The 21003-nt window shown below is 49.2% G+C and overlaps 1 protein-coding gene and 1 long non-coding RNA gene across 3 annotated transcripts in view; one reads left to right on the forward strand and one right to left on the reverse strand.

The window, feature by feature from the left end:
• Window positions 1-21003, reverse strand: part of NCMAP (non-compact myelin associated protein) — a 41510-nt gene that overhangs the window by 7321 nt on the left and 13186 nt on the right. Inside the window, exons 2-3 of one of the 2 annotated variants that reach the window (XM_072827781.1) lie at window positions 5014-5134; window positions 1536-1621 (exon numbers count right to left, since the gene is read on the reverse strand). In XM_072827781.1, the coding sequence (XP_072683882.1) occupies window positions 1536-1614 (79 nt within the window). In that variant the 5' untranslated portion in view covers window positions 1615-1621; window positions 5014-5134. The remainder of the gene's footprint in view (window positions 1-1535; window positions 1622-5013; window positions 5135-21003) is intronic. The other variant, XM_072827782.1, reaches the window with a different exon arrangement.
• Window positions 6583-19200, forward strand: LOC140634187 (uncharacterized). The gene is made up of 3 exons (XR_012031705.1): window positions 6583-6703; window positions 18072-18249; window positions 18736-19200. It is a non-coding gene; the product is annotated as an uncharacterized lncRNA (long non-coding RNA).

Raw genomic sequence — 21003 nt, forward strand, 5'->3', positions numbered from 1 at the left:
AGTGATGCTACTTTAATTCATGGTTTCTCAATCATGTCTGGATAACCCTTTGTTGTGGGGGGTTGCCCTGAGTGCTGTACGATATTTAGTAGTATCTCTGGCCTCTGCTCACTAGATATCATTGACAATGCTTCTACCTCCCCATCAGCTGTGACAAGCAAAAGTGTCCAAATGCTGTCAAATGTCCCTTGCTAATAAAGTGGCCAGATAAAGTACACAATATCTGTTTAAATTAGAATTTCTGACAATGAATAACTTTTGGTATGTCTCAAATATTGCACGGCACATCCTTATACTAAACAAATATTGCTTCTTTTAAATTCAAATTTAACTGGGTGTTCCATATTTTATTTTCAAAATCTGGCAAGCTTATCTAGGGGACAAGATTGTCTAGTTGAGAGTCACTACCTTTAGTTAAATAAAAGCAGAATGATTCCCATCTTGCTGATGGAGATTCTATCTACCCTGCATTTCCCTTCAGAACTGTTTTGAGCTACGTCAACAGGCCTCTGTAGGTCTCTGCACGTGGCAAGGAGCAGGCTGACATGTGGGACCCTGTCCCAAGAGTCACCCTGTCCCAAGAGTGACCCTTTCTGGGTCTCTACAGCAGACACATGTCATGCCAATAATTGGCTTCCTGCTAGTGCAACAGTCTGGAGCTGTTATCACTGGGTAAACACTTGGTGAGTGTTGGGAGGCCTGTTCCATGAGCAAGGCTGTGTACCAGAGCAATAAAAGTGACGGAAATGGGCCCAACTCCCCCTCAAAAGATTCACTGGGACCCCTGGGTGGCTCAGCGGTTGAATGTCTGCCTTTGGCTCAGGATGTGATCCTGGAGTCCCAGGATCGAGTCCTACATCAGAATCCTTATATGGAGCCTGCTTCTTCCTCTGCCTATGCCTCTGCCTTCTGTCTGTGTCTCTCATGAATAAATAAATAAAATCTTAAAAAAAAAAAAAAAGATTCATTGGTTTTCTGAGAGTGGTTGCTAAGTTTTTCATTTTGGGGACTCCTTGCTCCTGGCAAATGTCTCCCCAGGGTTACTCCCACCCACACTCATTTACTCCTTTGTGAATTGATGGAATGTTTTTGCCTTGCAAAATTGGTATGAACAGTATGAAACCAGTTACATTCTAAGGTGACTCATTTAGGAACATCTTACAGGAGATGCAAATGTCTACCGCCCTCTAGACCCCAAAACTCCCTAACAATAATAGTAGTAATAGCAGTGATGGTTATAATCGTTAGGTACTTTGTGTGCATCGAGGCTATTCTAAGCTCCTTACATGGATCATCTAGTTTAGTCTCACACCAACCTTCAGGGGTAGCTTCATTAATATCCCCATCTTGCAGACAAGGAAGCAGGCACAAAGCAGTGAGGTCATGTGCTCAGGGTCACAGCGGGCATATGGAACAAGTGAGGCTGGGACCCAGACAGTCTATCCAGACCCCACGCTCTTGGCCTCTATACCAGGAGCTGACCATGTCCTCATCCTGCCACCCTTCCCCCAGCTGCCAAGCCACATTGGCCTTACTCTTGTACAGGAAGTCTTCTCTGGTGGTCACGTTCAATGAGAAGAACGTAGTACCCCCCAAAGGGGTGGCTGTGGTCATCTCGATCCTGGTAAGAACAAAGATAAAATTTTGTTTAACATCAGAGTGAGCTTTACAATGCCTGTATGCTGCCTCTTTCGGTCTTCACCTGGATGACCAGAGAAGAGGCAAGCATGCATTTTCTCTTGGTGGCCAGTAAATACAAGGCCTTTTACTATCTACTGCGGAGAATTAAAAATCAAGTCTGACATTTATAAAGAACTTCATTTTTCAAAGCAGCTTACATTAACTCAACAATATTTATTAAATTTTTCCTAACTAGGTTTCACCCAGAATGTCTAAATTGATCTACTAGAAACTGTGCGAGGGAAGTGATTATTGTCATTTTACTGAAAAAATTGAAGTTCCCAAAGCTTCATGGAGCCTCAGGTTTGACCTTAACCCAGGGCATCCGCCTCCCATGCTGGTGGGACTGTTGGCATCTCCAATGATGCCTGAAATGCTGCTGCTGCTTCCAGAAACTTTATAATCTAAGAGGCACACAGAAGTAAATAAATAAGCAAGCAGATGGAAAATTTAACTATGCTATTAAGCAGTCAGTGACATGAGCCATCACTGGGCTGTGAAGAATGGTTTCAAGGAAAAGCTAAATGTGAATGGGCCCTGAAGGATGGACATGTGATGGGATGACAGGACAGAGGACAAAGGCCAGCTTGCCCAGGTGCCCCTCATTTTTTTCTTTTTAACAAAGAAAAAGCAAATATGATCATAAACATTTGTCCAGAGTACATGGGCTCCTATTACATTATTACTTATAATTTAAAAATATTGGGATCCCTGGGTGGCGCAGCGGTTTAGCGCCTGCCTTTGGCCCAGGGTGCGATCCTGGAGACCCAGGATCAAATCCCACGTCAGGCTCCCGGTACATGGAGCCTGCTTCTCCCTCTACCTGTGTCTCTGCCTCTCTCTCTCTCTCTCACTGTGTGCCTATCATAAATAAATAAAAATAAAAAAAAATTTATTCTGGGGGCATGTGGGTGGCTCAGTTGGTTAAGCATCTGCCTTCGGTCAGGTCATGATCTCAGGGTCCTGGGATTGAGCTCCACTTGGGCTCTCTGCTCAGTGGGGAGTCTGCTTCTCTCTCTCCCTCTGCTCCCTCCCCTTGCTCATGCTCTCTCTCTTGCTATCTCTCAAATAAATAAAATCTTTAAAAAAAAAAAAAAAAGTGAGTTAGTTGAAATCCTTTTTCTACTCTACTTCTACCTCATTTCCTCCCTTCCCCGAAGTGACCACTACCTTAGCCATTAGTGTGTATTCTTTTCATCAAAGTTTTAAAATGTTTACCATATCTGTGTATACCCATAAACACTGTATAGATTGTGGTTCTACATAGTTACTAAACAGATACTAATTGAGCACCTACTGAGTGACTGTGCTAGGTGCTGGGAACACACTAGAAAAATGCAAGACAGATTCCTTGCCTCCAGAAGCTCGAGAGAGAGAGAGAGAGAGAGAGAGAGAGAGAGAGAGAGAGATTGTAGATTTGATCACAACATTCTTGGGCTGAAAAAAACAATCATCTCCCAGTGCCCACACTTGAACAGCTGGCAGCAAAAACCCTTCACTGGCTGTTTCCACCCTCTCTTTCCAGTCTCCCTGCTCCTCACACCAGCCTCCGCCAAACTGCTGTGACAACGGACCACTCCATCCTCCCCCATCATTCCTGGTCTTTGCTGCCAGCAGACTGGCTGCCCAGGATTTGGCCTTCCCCGCCGACCCCCCTCCCCCCCCCCCCCCCCCCCCCGCCCCCAGAGGACATCTCCTAAGAGTTCCCACCTCTGAGCTGCAGCTCCCCACTCCCCCAGCTCCTGGTGGAAATGGGTCAGGGCACCTGCACTGGGGCAGGCCATCTGCACCCAGGCTGGGGGCTCTGGTGGCTGTGGCCTGCCCCACCCCCTGGGGGCCTCAGCCTCAGAATGGCCCTCTCTGCCTTCCTTTAAGCCATGGGGTCTGGCCTAAAAACCCATAGTTCTTATCTGTCCCTTCCTCCCAAAGACCAGATCCTCAGGAGTCCTGACTCCCACGACTTGGGCTCTCCCAAGGAGCCCAGCCCGGCTTTGCCCGGCCTCCTCATACAGGTTGGCTTTTCTTCCTGGCTGGGCTTCCCATCTCCTGACCTCCTTACACAGGCCCACTGGCCAGACCCCACTGCCTGCTCCCCCTGCACAGTGAACGTAGATTGAGCCCAAGCATCCCCAGAAAGGCTCCCACTCCCCTGTCCAGAACTATCCATGTTCTCTGCTTCCACAGCACTGCTTTGCAAAGAAGCACCACCCCGGGCATGTGTCTCAGTTGCTCTGTCTGGCAGTTAATTTTCCAAGTTCATTGTCGGGTCCTTGAGGGGAGAGGCTGTTTGGGGTCTTTTTTGTATCCTCCTCCTACTTCTCCCAGATAAATTATCTGACTCTTCTCATCTTTGCTAGTAGAAGTCCTGGAGCAAGTGATTGAACTTCTCCTAGCTTGGTTTGCTCATTGGTAAAATGAGGTAGCTTTTTCCAAGGCAGCTGAGGGTTAGACGTTAAGCACGGAAAGTGCTTTCAGTGCTCATAAGTGGTGGCTCTTAGTATTTTAGTGGGTACTAGCAAATATTTGCTGAACTCAGAGACAGGTGGCTCTGGAGCTCAAAACAAGAAAAAATTCTCTAAAAATAAATTTGGACCCATATGAAGATATGGAATGAAAGTCTTTCCCTATCCCACCTGCTGCCCCCATTCCTACTCCCAAGGAGAGGCACCTGCCCCCCACTGCCCACCATTCCCCATCCCATCCTAAAGAGTTTTGCATTATGCATTTGCATATTATACCTTTGCCTGAACCTTCTGCTTCTATCCCCACCAATAGCAAGCTGAGAAGACTCACCAACAATGCTTTCTTACAATTCCTTTACAAAACAGAAAAGAGAGACAGAGAGGCAGCTACTGATGGAGGATCACCTAGTGAGGGAGGCATGACATAATCACTGGAGAAGCTAACCTTGCCTCTGTGGGACCAACATGCAGAAAAATGACACAAGCCACTATCCCAATGCCTGCTAGGTACCAAGACCTTTAGCCAGATATTTTCTTTTTAAATCCATTGAACTAGCAAATGCCACATAAAATAGGTTTTCCTGTCCCCTGGATTAGATGAGGACCCAAGGTTGGGGGTATAAAGCGGTCTTTCCTGCTTACACCGTCTGGAAGATGCAGAGCTGGCATAGGTACCTGGCCCTGCTAGGGCCAATCATACAAGCCTTGTAATCATACAAGCCTCAAGTCTGTATGATTCCCACTGCACCAACCTGCCCCTGCTACCTGCACATCTAGAGGGATTCCTGACAGGGTTACTACAGAAACATGCAGGTGTGTACACGCACATGCACACACACACACACACACACACACACACACACACACTGACCAGTAATGCAGCTGCCTAAGGCCACCAGGACTCAGATTCCTCTGCAGGCCCTTCAAGGTGACCTCGTGGGTGCTCAGTTCCGGCGCAGACGTCCTTTCGGATGGGCCGGCTATTCTTCTTTCTGAGGGAACATTGAGTAATCTCAGAGTAGATCTTGCCTTATGTCAGGACCCAAGGCTCTCAATTGCATCTCTGTTCCTGCCGCTTCAGAGAAGGTGGGAGGGAGGGGGTGGTCCTTGATTGTCAAGGACGTGGGTGTTGTCATGTGTGGGACCCAGCGATTCTTGTTAACCAAGTGAGGTCCAGCTGGGGGATTTCAGTATCAAATTTGTGTGTGACCAGGTCCTCGGCCGTAGAAAAGCAAGGAAGGTGCAGGGAGGGTGAGAATGGTTTTCAATGACAGAGGTTAATATAATAATAACAATAATAATAATAATAATGTGCCTGCATGGTACTCAGTGCTTTATGAAGGAGCTCTCATTCAATCCTCATACCCATCAGGTAAGGAAGGTGCAATCACTGCCCTTTGAAGAAACTGAGGCTCACAGTAGCGAAGCAATCAAGCCAAGCTCACAAGGCTAACAGGTAGCCATGCTAGCATTCAAGCCAGCGTTTGTCCTATTCTGCGTCCCCTTCTCTGTAAACCCTCACTGGACTGCCTCCCTGGGAATGTGCAAGACACAAAGGGCCCGGCACCCAGGCCCTGAATCAACGATGGGCTTTGATGAGAAAACCACACAGGCTGGGGCTCAGCCCTTGCCCCAGACCCCTGACCCTGACCGGTCCTATCTGACTGATGCCTGCCCTCGGCCACACTCTGAACCTCTGTCTCCAGCACAACCTTAATCACGTTTATAGAATCTACAAGGAACTGTTGTTTCCTTGGGTTGTTTACAAATGGTCCTATGTGGGAGGTCAGTCCGGGAAGTGATGGGAGGTCAGGACCTTTTACTCTCTGAGTCACTTCTCCTTTCTCTCTGCCTATCTCTTGGTCGAGTGTTAGAGCCATATCTGGAGGATAAACATTGCCAGATCCAACCTGTCCCAAATATCCCGCCTCCCCCTTGCTCTGCCCCTGTGGTATCCTCCTTCCTTCTGGCCTGGCCTAAAAGTTCCTCCCTGGATAAGACAACAAAACTGACAGATCACTACTCAACTGGCCAACTGTATGTAACTCAAAGTAGGTAACCCACGAATGCCCTCCATCCACCAAAACACGGGGATCGATTTCTCCCCATCACTTAAAACATGGGAAGATTTGGCATGACTTGGTTTCTTCCACAGACATGAACCTCACTACTCCAAGTAGCCCCTTGAGTTTTGGGGAATTTTTTTTCCAGAAAATTAACCTTCATGTTGAAACCAAAATATCCCTCCTTATCATTTTCACCTAGTTCTCTTCCCACAAAGGTAAGTGTGCTACCTCTTATAATGACAACCTGCCAGGTATAAAAGCACTTCTACGTTAAAAAAAAAAAAAAAAAAAAAAAGGTGAAACCAAACTTCAAGGATGAAACAGTGACCACAGCAGGTAATATCAGCACATCAATTTTACCTCCCACCAACAGGTGGCACTAGCAGCTGGCTACAGGATGTCCTGCTTAACCCAACCAACCAAGGGTTGGTAAAGGTCCTGTGAACCCAATCCGTTCTTAAGTAAAAGAGCTTTCTGCCCTTGAAAACAGCAAAGGTATGTTCTCTGATTATTTTTTTTCCCAGGGCAAATATTCTAAGCTCCTTCAAACGATCTTTACGATGATAATGTCCTGCATGGGTTAAACATGTAATATATTTAGCAGTGGCTGTGCACAAAGTCTATTGATACTATGCTGGATTAATGCAAACAAATAGCTCATTACCCTTACAGGCAGTCACAGGTGCTCATACACACCCTACTGATATACTCTCAAAACCCTTTCCAGACTTATTCTTATGCTTGTTTATGGTCAATCAAAGGCCTGAGGTCGGCAAGGAGAAGGGTTTTCTAAACTGCAAAGTGCTTTGGAAATATAAGGCAATAGCAGCTGCAGTATGACGGGACAATATTATGATCAGCTGCTGCCCAGTAACCAGGTCTCCATTACGCTCTTGTGCAAATGTCATTTTGAACTTAAGTGCAAGACTTTGCATTGGCCCCTGTTAGCCTTGACCTTATTGATGTGGGCCCTCAGGAGAGAAATTCCAGCTCCTTGTGGGTGGCTCTGGAAGACTTCCTGGTGGTGTTCTCCTGGCACACTGTCTATAAGCTCATGATCCAGAGGGAGCTTTGGGGTCAGGTTGTCTGGGTTTTCATCTTGGCCTCATCTCTGACCAGCCCTATAGGCCGAGGCACTTTTGTAGGCTTCAGTGGTTTCACTTGGAAGGCATGGATAATACCTGCTATCTCCTAGGGTGAGAGAATCAGTGAGATAGAATTACTCGGCGCAGTGCCTGGTGGATGGTGGGTGAGTGGTAAAGCTCAGCTCCTGGCCCCTCTTCTCCTTTCTCTTCTGTCCTCAGTCTGTGCTCTCCCTGTTCTCCTTGGACCTGAGCTCTCAGTTCTCTACCTGGCCAAGTGTTAGCTGCATCTGGTCAAACTCAAGTATGTACAGGGCGGTCAGAGAACCGGACCGTGAAGCCCTGTCCCAAGGGGGGATCTGAAGAGGGATTCACTACAGCTTCCGGAGGGTTTGACTTTCTCTTTCATTTCCACTGAGGAATAGTAAAACCGCCACCAGGAAGGCAAAAATCCTAATGGGGCCGGTAGAGCAAGGGGGTTGCCGGATGGACAGGGGAAGGGCATGCCACAGATTCATAACTGGGGGTGAGAACCAGGAGAGCAGGGTTTCCATTGCCAATGACTGGCCATGTGACTTTGGAAAGTCCTCTCCCTTCTCTGGACCTTGGTTTTCCTGTCTATACAATGGTCCAGTTTGGGGGTGATCATTAAGGGCCTTTCAAATCTGTGGTTCTATTGCATTGTAGTCATTCATAGCTTAACTTGAGAACCAGTGTCTTCCAAAAGCTCATCCTTCCTTGCAGATATTGACTCTGGGGACATTAGGAGAAGGAGGACAGCATGTGCAATTTTGACTGGAAGGCAGGAATCCTTCCTCAAAGGCACCTGGAAAAAACCAGGGAGAGCTCTGCAGAGGGGATTTCACTTGGCAGCAGCATTAATGGGACTCTCAGGACCGAACCTTCAAACATTCTGTTGGCTACATGGTGACCCGAGTCTGCCTGAATCCTCAATGGCCACCACCCATACTCTCCACTCATGTTGGGTTTCACATCATCACCCCCACCCCATCTGCCCTGCCTGCATGACTTTGTCCTGCTGTGTGTCACAGCTCCCAAAGGTGGGATCTGAATTGGCTTCCTGCTCCCCTGAACTTGGGGCCACACACAATTACACACTGAATACATATTCCTCATGGTTGGTTTCCAGAAATTAGGAAGTACATTTCTTGTTTCATGTATTTATCCATTCTTTTATCCTCCCATCCATTCCTGGACCCGCCCACCCATCCTTCTACTCATTCTTCTATTCATTTTCCCGGTCATTCCATGTTCAAAGACCATGGGGATCACATCCCTAGAGCTCAGACACAGAGGATGGAAGTGGAATCGTTTCCTTTTTTTTTTTTTTTTTTTAAGATTTATTTATTTATTTATGATAGAGATAGACACAGAGAGAGAGAGAGAGGCAGAGACACAGGAGGAGGGAGAAGCAGGCTCCATGCTGGGAGCCCGATGTGGGAATCGATCCAGGGACTCCAGGATCATGCCCTGGGCCAAAGGCAAGCGCTAAACCGCTGAGCCACCCAGGGATCCCCTCCTTTTTTTTTTTTTTTTTTAAAGATTTTATTTATTAGAGGGAGAGAGGGAGAGAGAGAATGCACAAGCAGCGGGGAGGGACAGAGGGAGAGGGAGAAGCAGACTCCGTGCTGAGCAGGGAGACTGATGTGGGGCTTGATCCCAGGGTTCTGGGATCACAACCTGAGCTGAAAGCTGAGGCTCAACTGACTGAGCCACTCAGGTCCCCCTGGAGTTGTTTCCTTTAGGATCTTTCCTCCAATCAATATTGAGTGCGGATCACCTCCCCCGCCCCCCCATGTCTAGCTCAGCAGTGATCATGGAGGTGCCTAATCACTATCATATTGAAGTCCTATGGAAAAAGCAGTGGCCTTTGGATCCGGAAGTCCAGATTTCAGGCCCACCACATCTATTAAGTCCTATTTACCCACCCTGTCAAATTTTGGCTTGAACATCCTTTATTCTGATTTTCGTGGCCCACACTATCGTGAAAGGTGCCCCCAAAGAGCTTCCAACCAAGACCTGCAAGCCTGATAAGTTCCATGCACTAAGAGTTATAAATAGAAAACCCAGATGAAAGTGGTCACAAGGCAGATTTGTGCCCTGTGCCAAAAAGGCAGCACAGGCTGTGCCAGGAGTCAGCAGGAGGGAGACCTGTGGGCGTTGTGGTTGAGACCGACCCAGAGCTGGAATGTGACCTGTGGCTTCCTTCTGCCCCTCAGTCTTGGGGTGCAAGCCAACGGCCAGCTCCCCAGAGTACTCAAACCACACTGAGCCCCCATGTAAGTCTCCCTGTGTCCTACCGTCCCCAAGGGGGAGAAAGCTTAAAAGGTTAAAAAGTTGATGCCTCCTAAGGGACTATGTCAAAGGGAAATAATCCCCCCTTGACATGCTGGTCGGGAAGGGAAGCAAACTAAGGAGACACTGACAAAGCACTGGGCTTCTACACGTTTTCTTGTTTAATCAACACCACAGGGCAGGTCTTTCTATGTCCACTTTGCTGACAGGAAACAGAGGCTCAGAGAAGTTAAGGAACTTGCCCAAAATCTCACAGCAAGCGAGCGCAGGAGCTGAGTCTTGAACTCAGAGCTTCTACCTTGAAAGTGCCCATGGCTGCCAAGCCTCCCAGGAGGTAAGCAATATTCCTGGGGACACCCTGAGGGTCAGTGGCCCTGCTGGGCCAGGGCTGTGCTCACTCTTCTTTCTACTTGTTGACACTGTGAGCCCAAGAGGTATAACAAACCTTCAGAGGATGGCAGGGGTCCTCACCATGGCCCTGTTTACATCTGATAATCCTGAGTCGCAGGGGCCGCCCTGGTCATTGCAGGATGGTTAGCAGCATCCCTGGCCTCTGCCCACTAGCTGCCGACAGCACCCCCAGCTGTGATAACCAAAAATATCTCTAGGCTTTCCAAGTGTCTTCTGGGAGGCAGATCGCCCCAGGTTGAGAACGGTGAGCAGTTACAGGCCTGTCTCTTGACCGTTCCCTATCCTTTCTACCCCAGAGAGTCTAGACAACAAAGAAAATGTCCGGTTTGTACTTACACCTGTGGACAGATGACCAGTAGTGCCGATGACGGTGACCACAAACACAACAGCTGTCAGTCCTTCCGCTGCTTCCTGCGTCCCACTACCATGCTGAGTACTTCGTGTGTATTTTCTCACATATGTTACCTCTATTTTTCCCGAGGAGGGAAACGAGGCTCAGAGAGGTTAGGTAACTGGTGCTAAGATATAGCAGAGCTAGCAGGCCTTTGTTTCCTGGGCTGCTGTCACAAATGACCTCCAACGAAGTGACTTAAAACAACACACATTAATTTTCTTATAGCTCTAGAGGTCAGAGGTCTAAAATCCGGCTCACTGGGCTAAAATCAAGGTCTGTGTTCCTTTCGGAGCCTCTAGAAGAGAATCTGTTTCCTTGTTGTTTCTAGCTGGGGGCAGGTCACTGACATTCCCTGGCCCATGGCCCCATCTTCCACCTTGACCTTCAAGCTCACAGTGGAGCATCTTCTATCTCTCCGTCTCTGGCCTCTGCCTCCATCGTGAAGCCTCTTACTGGCTCTCCCGCCTCCCTCTTCTAAGGACCTTTGTGATTACACTGGCTGCACCTGGGTAATCCAGGCTACTCTCCCCATCTCATAACCTTTAACTTAATACACCTGCCAATGCCTCTTTGCCACATAAGGGAACATGGTCCGAGGTTTTGGGGATTAGGACGTGGTGACCACTGGGGGCCAACACTCAGCCTGAGACATAGGATTTAGACTCTCATCTCTCTGACCTCAAGATTTGTACTCAATCCACTCATGCTTCTTCCACTGTGCCTCAGGAGACATTTTCTGCCACCGTGGGGGATGCAGGGAGGGATCACATATCCAGGGAGTGGTGGGCACCAGCACACATAGGGAGGGAGCATTGGGAGAAGTGCTGTGGAGAGGAGCAGAGAGAGTCCTTGGAGCAGCTGGCTGGGGCAAAGGCTCAACCACTGAGCCCCCAGGCACCTTGAAAGTCTTCAGTCTTGGGCAGCCTGAGTGGCTCAGCGATTTAGCGCCACCTTCAGCCCAGAGTGTGATCCTAGAGACCTGGGATCGAGTCCCGCGTCAAGCTCCCTTGCATGGAGCCGGCTTCTCCCTCTGCCTGTGTCTCTGCCCCCCTCTCTCTCCCTGTGTCTCTCATGAATAAATAAATAAAATCTTAAAAAACAAAAAGAAAGTCTTCAGTCTTAAACATGCCTTGCTCTGGTGTGCAAGGTGCCATCAGCTGTCTGGTCTCACCTGAGCCCCCAGTCCCTTCAGAGAATAGAGAAACCACATTGAGTGGGTTAGCCAGGCTCCCTCTCCTCAGACAGGTAGAGGCTTTGACTTCCCCCAGCAGCTCATAGGCTCTTCAGTGACCTAGGGATGGTTTCTCCAGGCTCCTGGGTGTGACAAATCTCCTGGCCCATAAGCAAATGACAGGTAAAAGAACAGATTCAGCTTCCTGGGAGAAACCAAGTTTGGGAACTATTTTTTTAAATTAATTAATTAGAGAAGGAGAGGGAGAGGCAGAGGGAGGGAGGGGGAGAGAGAGAGAGAGATTGACTGTGGGCGTAAGCTGGGCGAGGGGCAGAGGGAGAGGGAGAGAATCTCAAGTGAGACTCCATGCCCAGCTGACGCAAGGCTCGATCTCATGACCCTGAGATCATGACCTCAGCTGAAATCAAGAGTTGGATGCTCAACTGATTGAGCTACCCAGGTGCCCCCAGAACTGTTTTTATTTTTTAAAAATTGCAGCGGGGCACCTGAGTGGTTCTATCCAGTAGAGCCTGTGACTTGATCTTGGGGTTGTTAGTTCAAGCCCCACGTTGAGTGTAGAGATTACTTTAAAAAATAAAGTCTTTAAAAACAAAACTGTGGAGGGGCTTTGGGTTACATAGAGCAGACAACAAGCATTCATCTCTGTGTCCTCCTCAAACCCCCTGTGATGACAGTAAAGGAATGAAGATGTATAAGTCCACACGGCCGAAGGGAAAGCAGAGAAGAAACCACATTGGAGATAGGCCAATTTAGCCTTGAAAGCTGGACACGCCTATGGCTGTGTGTGACTTTGCAGCCTGGAAAAGGCTGAGATTGGGGTGGCGGGGGGCAGGGGGGACAATAAAAATAGATTGTGCTGAAGAAGCTCAGGAAAGCTCACGAATGGGTGGCAACAGATACCATCAAAAGTTGAGTGCCATGTGGAACTAAAAAAGGGAAGATGAAAGTTCGTAAGAGGAGCACCTCAGCTCCAGCCCCACCAGACCCCCCACCCCACCCTCACCATAGGCCTCCCGTGTCCTGAACAATTCAGGAATTTCACCTCTACAGAGTGATTCAGGAGGTAGATCTGCACTGCCCAACGTGAGAGCCACATGTGGCCACCTAAATTTAAATGAAAACTAAAGTTAAATACAAATTACAGTTCAGGGGGCACCTGGGTGGCTCAGTGGTTGAGCATCTGCCTTTGGCTCAAGGCATGATCCTGGGGTCCTAGGATCGAGTCCGGCATCAGGTTCCCTGCAGGAAGCCTGCTTCTCCCTCTGCCTGTGTCTCTGCCTCTCTGTGTGTCTCTCATGAATAAATAAATAAAATCTTTTTAAAAAATTACAGTTCAGGGCTCTAGTCCTCCCAGCCATATTTCAAGTGCTGACTATTTACGGTGACTCGTGGTTCCATGTTGGTCAGCACAGGGCTAGAATGTGTCCACCACTGCATAAAGCTATATGGGGCAGCATGGCTCTAGACCCCGGCCATCCAAAATGTGGCCCTTGTATCAAAAGCATCAGCAGCTCTGAGGACTTTGTTAGGAATGCAGAGTCTCGGGCCTCATCAGGAACACTAGACAAGCATCTGGACATGAATCTGCCTTGGACAAGATCCCTAGGTGATTCAGTGCACATCTGACTTTGGGACTCAGAGTTCTGAGAGAAACCTAATGCTGGTGGCGGTTAATTCCTGGCTGCGAATGGGGCTGAGGGAAAGTCTAAATCATGCGGTGTGGGGCTCACAACCCCTTGGGCCAGAACTTGTAAAGCCCAGCTCAACCTCCAAGCAGAAAATTAGAGAGGGGCTGGAGAGACTGATCAGCCAAAGGGAACAGACTACAGATACTGATAGAAGTTACGGGCTCCTCCATGAAACAACCAGGTTCCTGCCAATGAGCCGATGAAGTCACTAATTGATAAGCCCACACCCACACCCACACCCACACCCAGAGCTTCTTAGGACATTTTTTTTTTTTAATGAGCTTTTTAGGGCACCTGGGTGGCTCAATTGGTTAAGCATCTGCTTTCAGCTCAGGTCATGATCTCGGGGTCCTGGGATCAAGCCTTGAGTCCAGGTCCCTGCTCAGTGGGGAGTCTGCTTCTCTTTCTCTCTCTGCCCCTTCCCTCCCCACCCCCACGTGTGTTCTCTCTCTCAAATAAATAAAATCTTTAAAAAAAATAAATGAGCTTCTTAGTGCCTTACTTTTAAACAGAAGCAGACAGCCAAGGATCAGCAGATCTTTGGGGGTAAAAGCCCCCATGGACAGATAGCAAACAAACCAAATGAACGGCTGGAGGCCTTTAAAACAAATGGACAATACAAAGGGCAGAAGAAAATGTTCTTGTTCTCAGAGAGATAAAATACTGCATCTATAAAACAAGAACAGGGTGCTATAAGAAAAGAATATTCTGAGAACAAGCAAGGGTGTCCAGAAATTAAAAAAATATATGACAAACGAAATAAAAACTTCATTAGAAGAGTTGGAAGATGAGACAGTTTCTCATAAAGTGGAACAAAAAAGATAGTCAGACCAGATTGCTCCAGGAGATCCGACATCTTATTAATAAGAATTCCACAAATGATTAAAGATTTTTTAAAAATTTATTTGACACAGAGAGAGAGAGAGCACAAACAGGGGGAGCAGCAGACAGAGAGGGGGAAGCAGACTCCCCGAGGACATGGGGCTTGATCCCAAGACCCTGAGATCATGACCTCAGCCGTAGTCAGATGCTTAACCAATTGACCCACCCAGGTGCCCCCCACAAATGATTAAAAAGAGAAAATCAAGGGAAGAAAATTATCAAAGAATTCCCAAAAATTTCCTGGAAATGAAGGCCATGAGTCTTCAGAATGAGAGGACCCTCTGAGTCCCCAATGAGTGAAGAAGACCCACAATAGGGCTCATCACTATGGCTTTTCAGAACATAGGGCATAAAGAGAATATCTCATCCATGTCTGTAGATTTTTTTTTAAATAAGATCAAAAACAAATAAAAGGACCCACAATCAGATGAAATCAGAATTTGACAGCAGCAGCACTAGGACCTCTGAGACAACTCTCCAAAGTTCTGAGGGAAAATAATTTCCAGCCTAGAAGTGTACAGCAAGCCAAACTAAATACTGAGTGGAGAGGTAGAAGAACCACGTTTCCAGGCATGCGAAGCTTCAGGAAAAATCCACCCCACCCCAGGCACCCTTCCCTGGGAAGCTCGAGTGGAGGGATAAAGTAGGACAGGAGACCCAGGGATCTGGGGAGCCCAGAGTGGCACCCTACAACAGCTGGGGGGATCACTCACAGTCTCGCTCGGGGGAGGACAGAGGTGCAGGGACATTCCACCAACCAGAAAAGGGGAAGCTGGCAGATTTTCTGATGTGTTGGTCCACACTGAAAGGAGATCTCTTTTCTGGAAGAGTTTGGGGAATGAATTTATGATAGAAAAGTAAGCTTCCCCAAAGGGCTTAAGGGACCACATGCCTCCCTTCTACACCCCCTCTTCAATGTCTCATTCATCCCTCCTCACCCCTGGTGGCAGTCCTGGGAGGCAACTCCTTATGGTCAAGGGACTCCATGGAAACCAGTCTGAAAACTACCGAGTCCATGGCTGTCTCCTTACAAATGGGGAAACTGAGGGCCATCGAGGCATCCGGGCGCATGGAGACAGTAAGGTTCATTTGGAACATGTTTGAGAACTCCTTGTTGATACATGTGAAACAAGATCAATGACAACAATAGTAAGAACCAAACCAAACCTAGAAGGAACGGGCTGGTGGGCAATCGGGGAGACCCCACCCGGCCCTCACTGCCCTCAGCTCTGCTTTCAGCCCCCTGCTGCTGCACAGACCCCGGTTTCTGAGCTGTTTCTAACTGCCACCTCCTAGAGCACGAACACATAGATGTAATTGAGTTTTGTATCCCATGGAACAGGCAACTGCAAACTTCTGGGGGAAAAAATGGGGATTTGGGATGCCTGGGTGGCTCAGCGGTTGAGCATCTGCCTTTGGCTCAGATCATGATCCCAGGGTCCTTGCATCGGGCTCCTCACGGGGAGCCTGCTTCTCTCTCTGCCTGTGTCTCTGCCTCTCTGTCTGTATCGCTCATGAATAAATAAATAAAATCTTTAAAAAAAAAAAAAGGGTGGTGGTGGTGGGAGTACAGGGCAAAAACCAAACCCAAACAGGCACCAGAGATTTCCTGGCACCAGGTGCCCTGTCCCCCAGGGCTCCTGTGTGGCTCCTTATAGCTGTCTTTAAGAACCCAGGCCGGTGTCCTCTTACAAACTCCAATAATCTGGATTTGTCCCTAATACCAACTTCTCAATGGTCTTGCTTTTGATTCTCTGCCTCTCCCTCCTCCTTTTCCACGCACTTGGCTGACCTCCCAGTGTTGGTAATTAATGAGTTTAGGATGCAGACGCTGTCTGGAATATCTGCAGTGGCGCATGGAATTCTAGGAAAGCTAGACTTACCCTATAATTTTAACATGCGACCTCCTGGCCTGGTGTGTGGAGCTCGCCCTCTTGCCCATACACCGGAGTCGCCACCGCCACTCTGCCTGGGAGACCCGCTAGGGGGGTAAGATCTCCCGGGGCGGAAGTCAGGAGTACCTCTGTCACTCACTTGCTGTGTGACCTTGGGCAAGTCGTTTGTTCGATCTGGACTTTGGTTTGTTCTTCTGCAAAATGCACAGCTGGGACCCAGTGACCTCCCTCTCACGCGCCTTCGGCCCTGCGGCTCGCCCAGCGTCCCTCGCCCTCCCCAATTCTCACTGGCCTCCCACACCCTCCATTCCAGAGGGAACACCCCTGCCCTTTCCTGCCCGAGCCCGGGGTTGGCAGGCACTGGCCTGCAGACAGGACAGGAGGTGGGGGAACCAGCCCAGCCCTTGGAGCCGCCCTTGGTGAGGCTGGCCCATGGCCAGTCACAACAGGCCGTGAGCTACAGAGGGGTGTTTGTCTGGGGGACCCGGGGTTGCCTTTAAACCTTCACTCTGGCCTCTGGCCCGTTGCCTCTCTCTGCTCCCCACCCTCTGAGATGGCAGGGCCAGTCCCCAGCTTTGTTAGGAGGTGGGCCTGAGCGTCCCCTGGCGGGGGGCGGTGCTGGGGAAGTGGGCAGAAGAAAGGAGGTGGGTAGAAGGTGAGGGGAGCCACACGGTGGCTGAGGTGAGGGTGGAGGGTGCAGGCAGTAGGGCCGTGGGGAGCGTTTGGGAGGAGAGGGCTAGGCCCTGACTCCCTCACCGGCTAGGCCCCTCACGGGCTAGGCAAGTGATTGAGAGCAAGGTACTTCCTCCTCCGCTCTGGACCTCAGTTCCTTGAGCTTTAAAATGGGATTGTCCCCCCCACACTCAGCGCTGTGAGGACCAAATTAGATAAAATGAAGAATTTGCAAACAGTGTGTTGTGATGAAGGAAATCATTTGGACTCAGATGGACCCCAGCTCAAATCCCACCTCGGTCACCTCCACACTCACTGTCGTGAGCAACTTATTTACCCTCCATGAGTCTCATTTTCCCCATCTGAGGAAGCAAAGGTATGTGTGCAGCTGGACCAGGCTTGAACAAGAATTGACAGAAAGGGCCCTGCCCAACAAAACCATTTGACCGAATGAAGAATTGGTCAGGGCCGCGTTGTGGCTTTTGTGCCCCCTACCCCCACGGTAATAAATTTTCATGGGCTTTAAATATTTATTTTTTCCTGATGTGAAAAAAATTGTGAGAAAAACATGTAAAGGGATCCCTGGGTGGCTCAGCGGTTTAGCGCCTGCCTTTGGCCCAGGGCGTGATCCTGGGGTCCCAGGATCGAGTCCCGCATCGGGCTCCCTGCATGGAGCCTGCTTCTCCCTCTGCCTGTGTCTCTGCCTCTCTTATGAATAAATAATAAAATCTTTTAAAAATGTAAAGAAATATGATGTGATGTGAGAAAAAGATGGAAACATTTTCTACCTCTCTGGAAGCTGGCTTTCTTCCCCTCTGATTTTCAAAGAAGTTAAATATTTTGGAGGGCCCTTAAAAGTTTTGTGAGCTCCGTGTCTGCTGTGCCCAGTGGGTAAGCCAGCCCTGGAACTGCCTCGCGGTTCTCTCAGGGCTGACCTGTCCCAGGTGCCACCGCGAAGGCCTGAGGGTGCCCAGGGTCGTCTCTGCAGCATCGCTCATGGAACCCAGAATCCAGGAATGCAGACCCTCACTCCCACAGAGCTGAGCCACAGGCCCCTGTCTTTGCCAGACTCTAGCTTCAAGGCTGGGTGAGGCCTATCCCGAGGCTGACAGCCTGAGAGGACCACAGGTGGGCAGGCTGGGAGCATCCGGGGCCCCGGGAGTGTGAGCTGGGCCTGGTTCCCAAGGAGCTGCGGTGGGGGACAATGGACACTTAGCAGGCAGTCATGACTGCTCAGGCTGGGCTCCTCCTCTGGGCCTAGCACTGTGCTTGGCCTTCGTGGTCACAATCTCATCTAATCCTCATTGCACTCTTTCTGCTTTACACCCAAGGAACCGGAGGCTCAGAGAGGCCCAGTAACCCACCCAAAGTCACAGAGCTACCAAAGCAGGAGTGGGACCTGGTTTTCTGCTTCCCAAACCAGGGGCCTCCCAGTACCCAACACTTCGGCCTCTGAGTTAGAGGAAACGTGGAAGACGCTTTTATGGTGTGCAGAATGTGCAAGGCAGTGTGAGTCTGGGGTCCAAGGAAATACAAAAATGAGCAGGAGTGGTATAAGGGGTGTAAGGCATACTCCTGGGGGTGCTGAGCCACAGGGAGCAGGGGGCAAGCACCTGAGCATGTGCCTCCATGGGCCAGTGCATCCCCAGGTGGTCCCGAGGGAGCTAAGCCAGGTGGGGCTGTTGCTAAACACACTAAGAGATGCTTCATTTCCTCGCGCAGCTGCCCAGAGCCACGTCTGTTTACCCACGAATGACAGCAGATGCCTCACTCTGCTAAAGCCTATGTTCAGGGACCATGACAGCCTCAGAAACAGGGGCTCAGAGTCACAGAAGGAGGGTGGTTATTGGCAGGGTGGGGGCCTTGGGCTCTGGAGGGCACCAAGGGAGTGTCTCCAGGGTGGGGGGCGCCCTGTCTCCACCCCAGTCACCCCACGGCCAAGTGGAGTGAGATACATCCCGAGTGTGCCTCTCCGCCTTGCCTCTCCACTCTCAGGAGCCATCAGCTGAACAGCCACCGACAGAGCTTCATGGCCACAGCCCACTGGCCAGACCCTCAGCGGCCTCTCATCGGCTGAGCTGAATGAAGTCCAAACGGCTCAGCAGGTTTTCTATTGCCTGGCAGCGCGGAGACACGTACTTTCCAACACGGTAGCCGGGGCTCACACGGGCCTCCCGAGGCCTGGAAACGCAGCTGGGGTGAAGCGGGACGTGATGCACCCGTGAAATACCCACGGGATCTCAAAGACTGAGTCCAAAGTAGAAGAATTAGAAATACTCCAGTATTAGATATTGTATTAAATACTCCAGTACTAAAAAAAATTTTAAAAATAAAAATAAATAAATAAATACTCCAGTACTTAGTAGTAGTAGAAATCTCGTTAGGAATTTCTTAACATTGATTACCTGTTTGAGAATGTTTGGGATATATTGGGTCAAATAAAATATATTCTCAAGTGTATTTAGCCTGCTTTTTACTTTTTTAAAAAATTTTTTTTGAGAGAGAGAGAGAATCTTAAGCAGGCTCCATACCCAGTGTGGAGCCCGAAGAGGGGTTTGATCCCACAACTCTGAGATCATGACCTGAGCCAAAACCAAGAGTCAGATGCTTAACTGACCGAACCACCCAGGTGCCTCTCTTTTTACTTCTTAAACGTGGCTTCTAGAACATTTCAAACTACATGAGTGACGCACGTAACGTTACACTGGATAACACTGATTTACACTCTGTCCTGCTCCCTTTGCTGCCTCTCCTGCCACCAGTACCTCATTTGTGTGTTCGTGCATTCACTTATCCGGTAAATATTACCTCATCCCACTCTGTGTGCTGGAGACGGTGCTAAACAGTGGAGACAAAAAGGAAACCACATCGGTCCGGCATCGGAGGCCATATGGAGAGCCTACGCACTACACGTCAGAAACGCCAAGCACCTTGTGCTGCGCACACACATCCCGTAATGTTACTTGCCTCTGCTTCTATTTGTGCTTCTCTCTCGGATGACTTCCTGACCCTGTCTGCCTGGTGAACTTCTACTTATGCTTCAAAACCAAGCCTTCAAATACATCAGAAATTTATGTCGAATGTTTTCCCATTTGACCCCAGAAATTGCTCCTTCATGAAGCTTGTCACTTCTGCCCTTACACCCTACTGGAGTGGTAAATTACCATGTGATTATGCAATTTTAGTCTTTTAAAAAAATATTTTATTTATTTATTTGAGAAAGAGCACAAGCAGGGGGAGCACCAGACAGAGGGAGAGGGAGAAGCAGACTCTGCGCTGAGCAAGGAGCCTGATGCAGGCTCAATCCCAGGACCCCAGGATTATGACCCGAGCTAAAGGCAGATGCTTAAACAGACTGAGCCACCCAGGGGGCCCCAGTGCAATTTTATTCTTGTGTCAGTTTAAATGTTACCATTCTGTCTAAGGTTTTCCCTACACCCCGCCCCAGGAATGATCTCATTTACCCTCTTTCATGCTCTTCACCAGCTCAAGCTGTCTTGTTTGTGACCCCGCCATCCCCCCCGACTGTGAGAACAGGGCACTTGTCTTTTCATTCAATGCTGACATCTCAGTGCCTGGCTGGCACCATTCTTGGCACCTGGGAGGCACTTAGAGATGAAATGATGGCACGTGGGCAGTAGTGCAGGGTGCTACACAGAGGCTCTGGCACTAGATGACCAGGGTTCAAATCCTGTGCTTAATTCACTATTACAATCATTGTTAAATGACTCAATGAGCTACTGTCCCATCATCGTGATTACGTGGCAGCTCTCCCCAGCTAGGCTGTCTGCTTCATGAGGGCCCAGGCAGTCTCTTGGTCACAAAAGCTGGGGGTCCCCATTTCAGGGAATGATACCAGCACCCCTGGAGCTTCTGAAGCCAGAAACTTAAAGTGGTCGCTTGCCATTAGTCCACCCGCTTATTGCCCAGGCCTTTCAGATTTATCTTCATTTCTTACAAATGTTCCTTCTTGTCTCCCTCCTCATCCCCATCGCTGCTCAGGCGCAGGGTTCTATTCTCTCCCCTGCAATGCTGCCATAACCTCCCAAAGGGCCCAGCCTGCCTCTGGCCTGGGCCTCTGCAATCCTTCAGGATGCAGCCACAGTAATGTCTAAAAACTTCAAGTCTACTCCAAACTAGAACTTACAGTGGTCAACAAATCTTCTGTGCAGTATGCAGATCCTGTAGACCCCTCCAGTCTCCTCTCTGCCTGAGCTCATCCCTGTAAATCCCTCCCAGCCCTGCCACAGGGCCTTTGCACGT

The sequence above is a fragment of the Canis lupus genome, chromosome 5 (genome assembly GCF_048164855.1).
Source record: "Canis lupus baileyi chromosome 5, mCanLup2.hap1, whole genome shotgun sequence".
Classification (NCBI taxonomy): domain Eukaryota; kingdom Metazoa; phylum Chordata; class Mammalia; order Carnivora; family Canidae; genus Canis; species Canis lupus.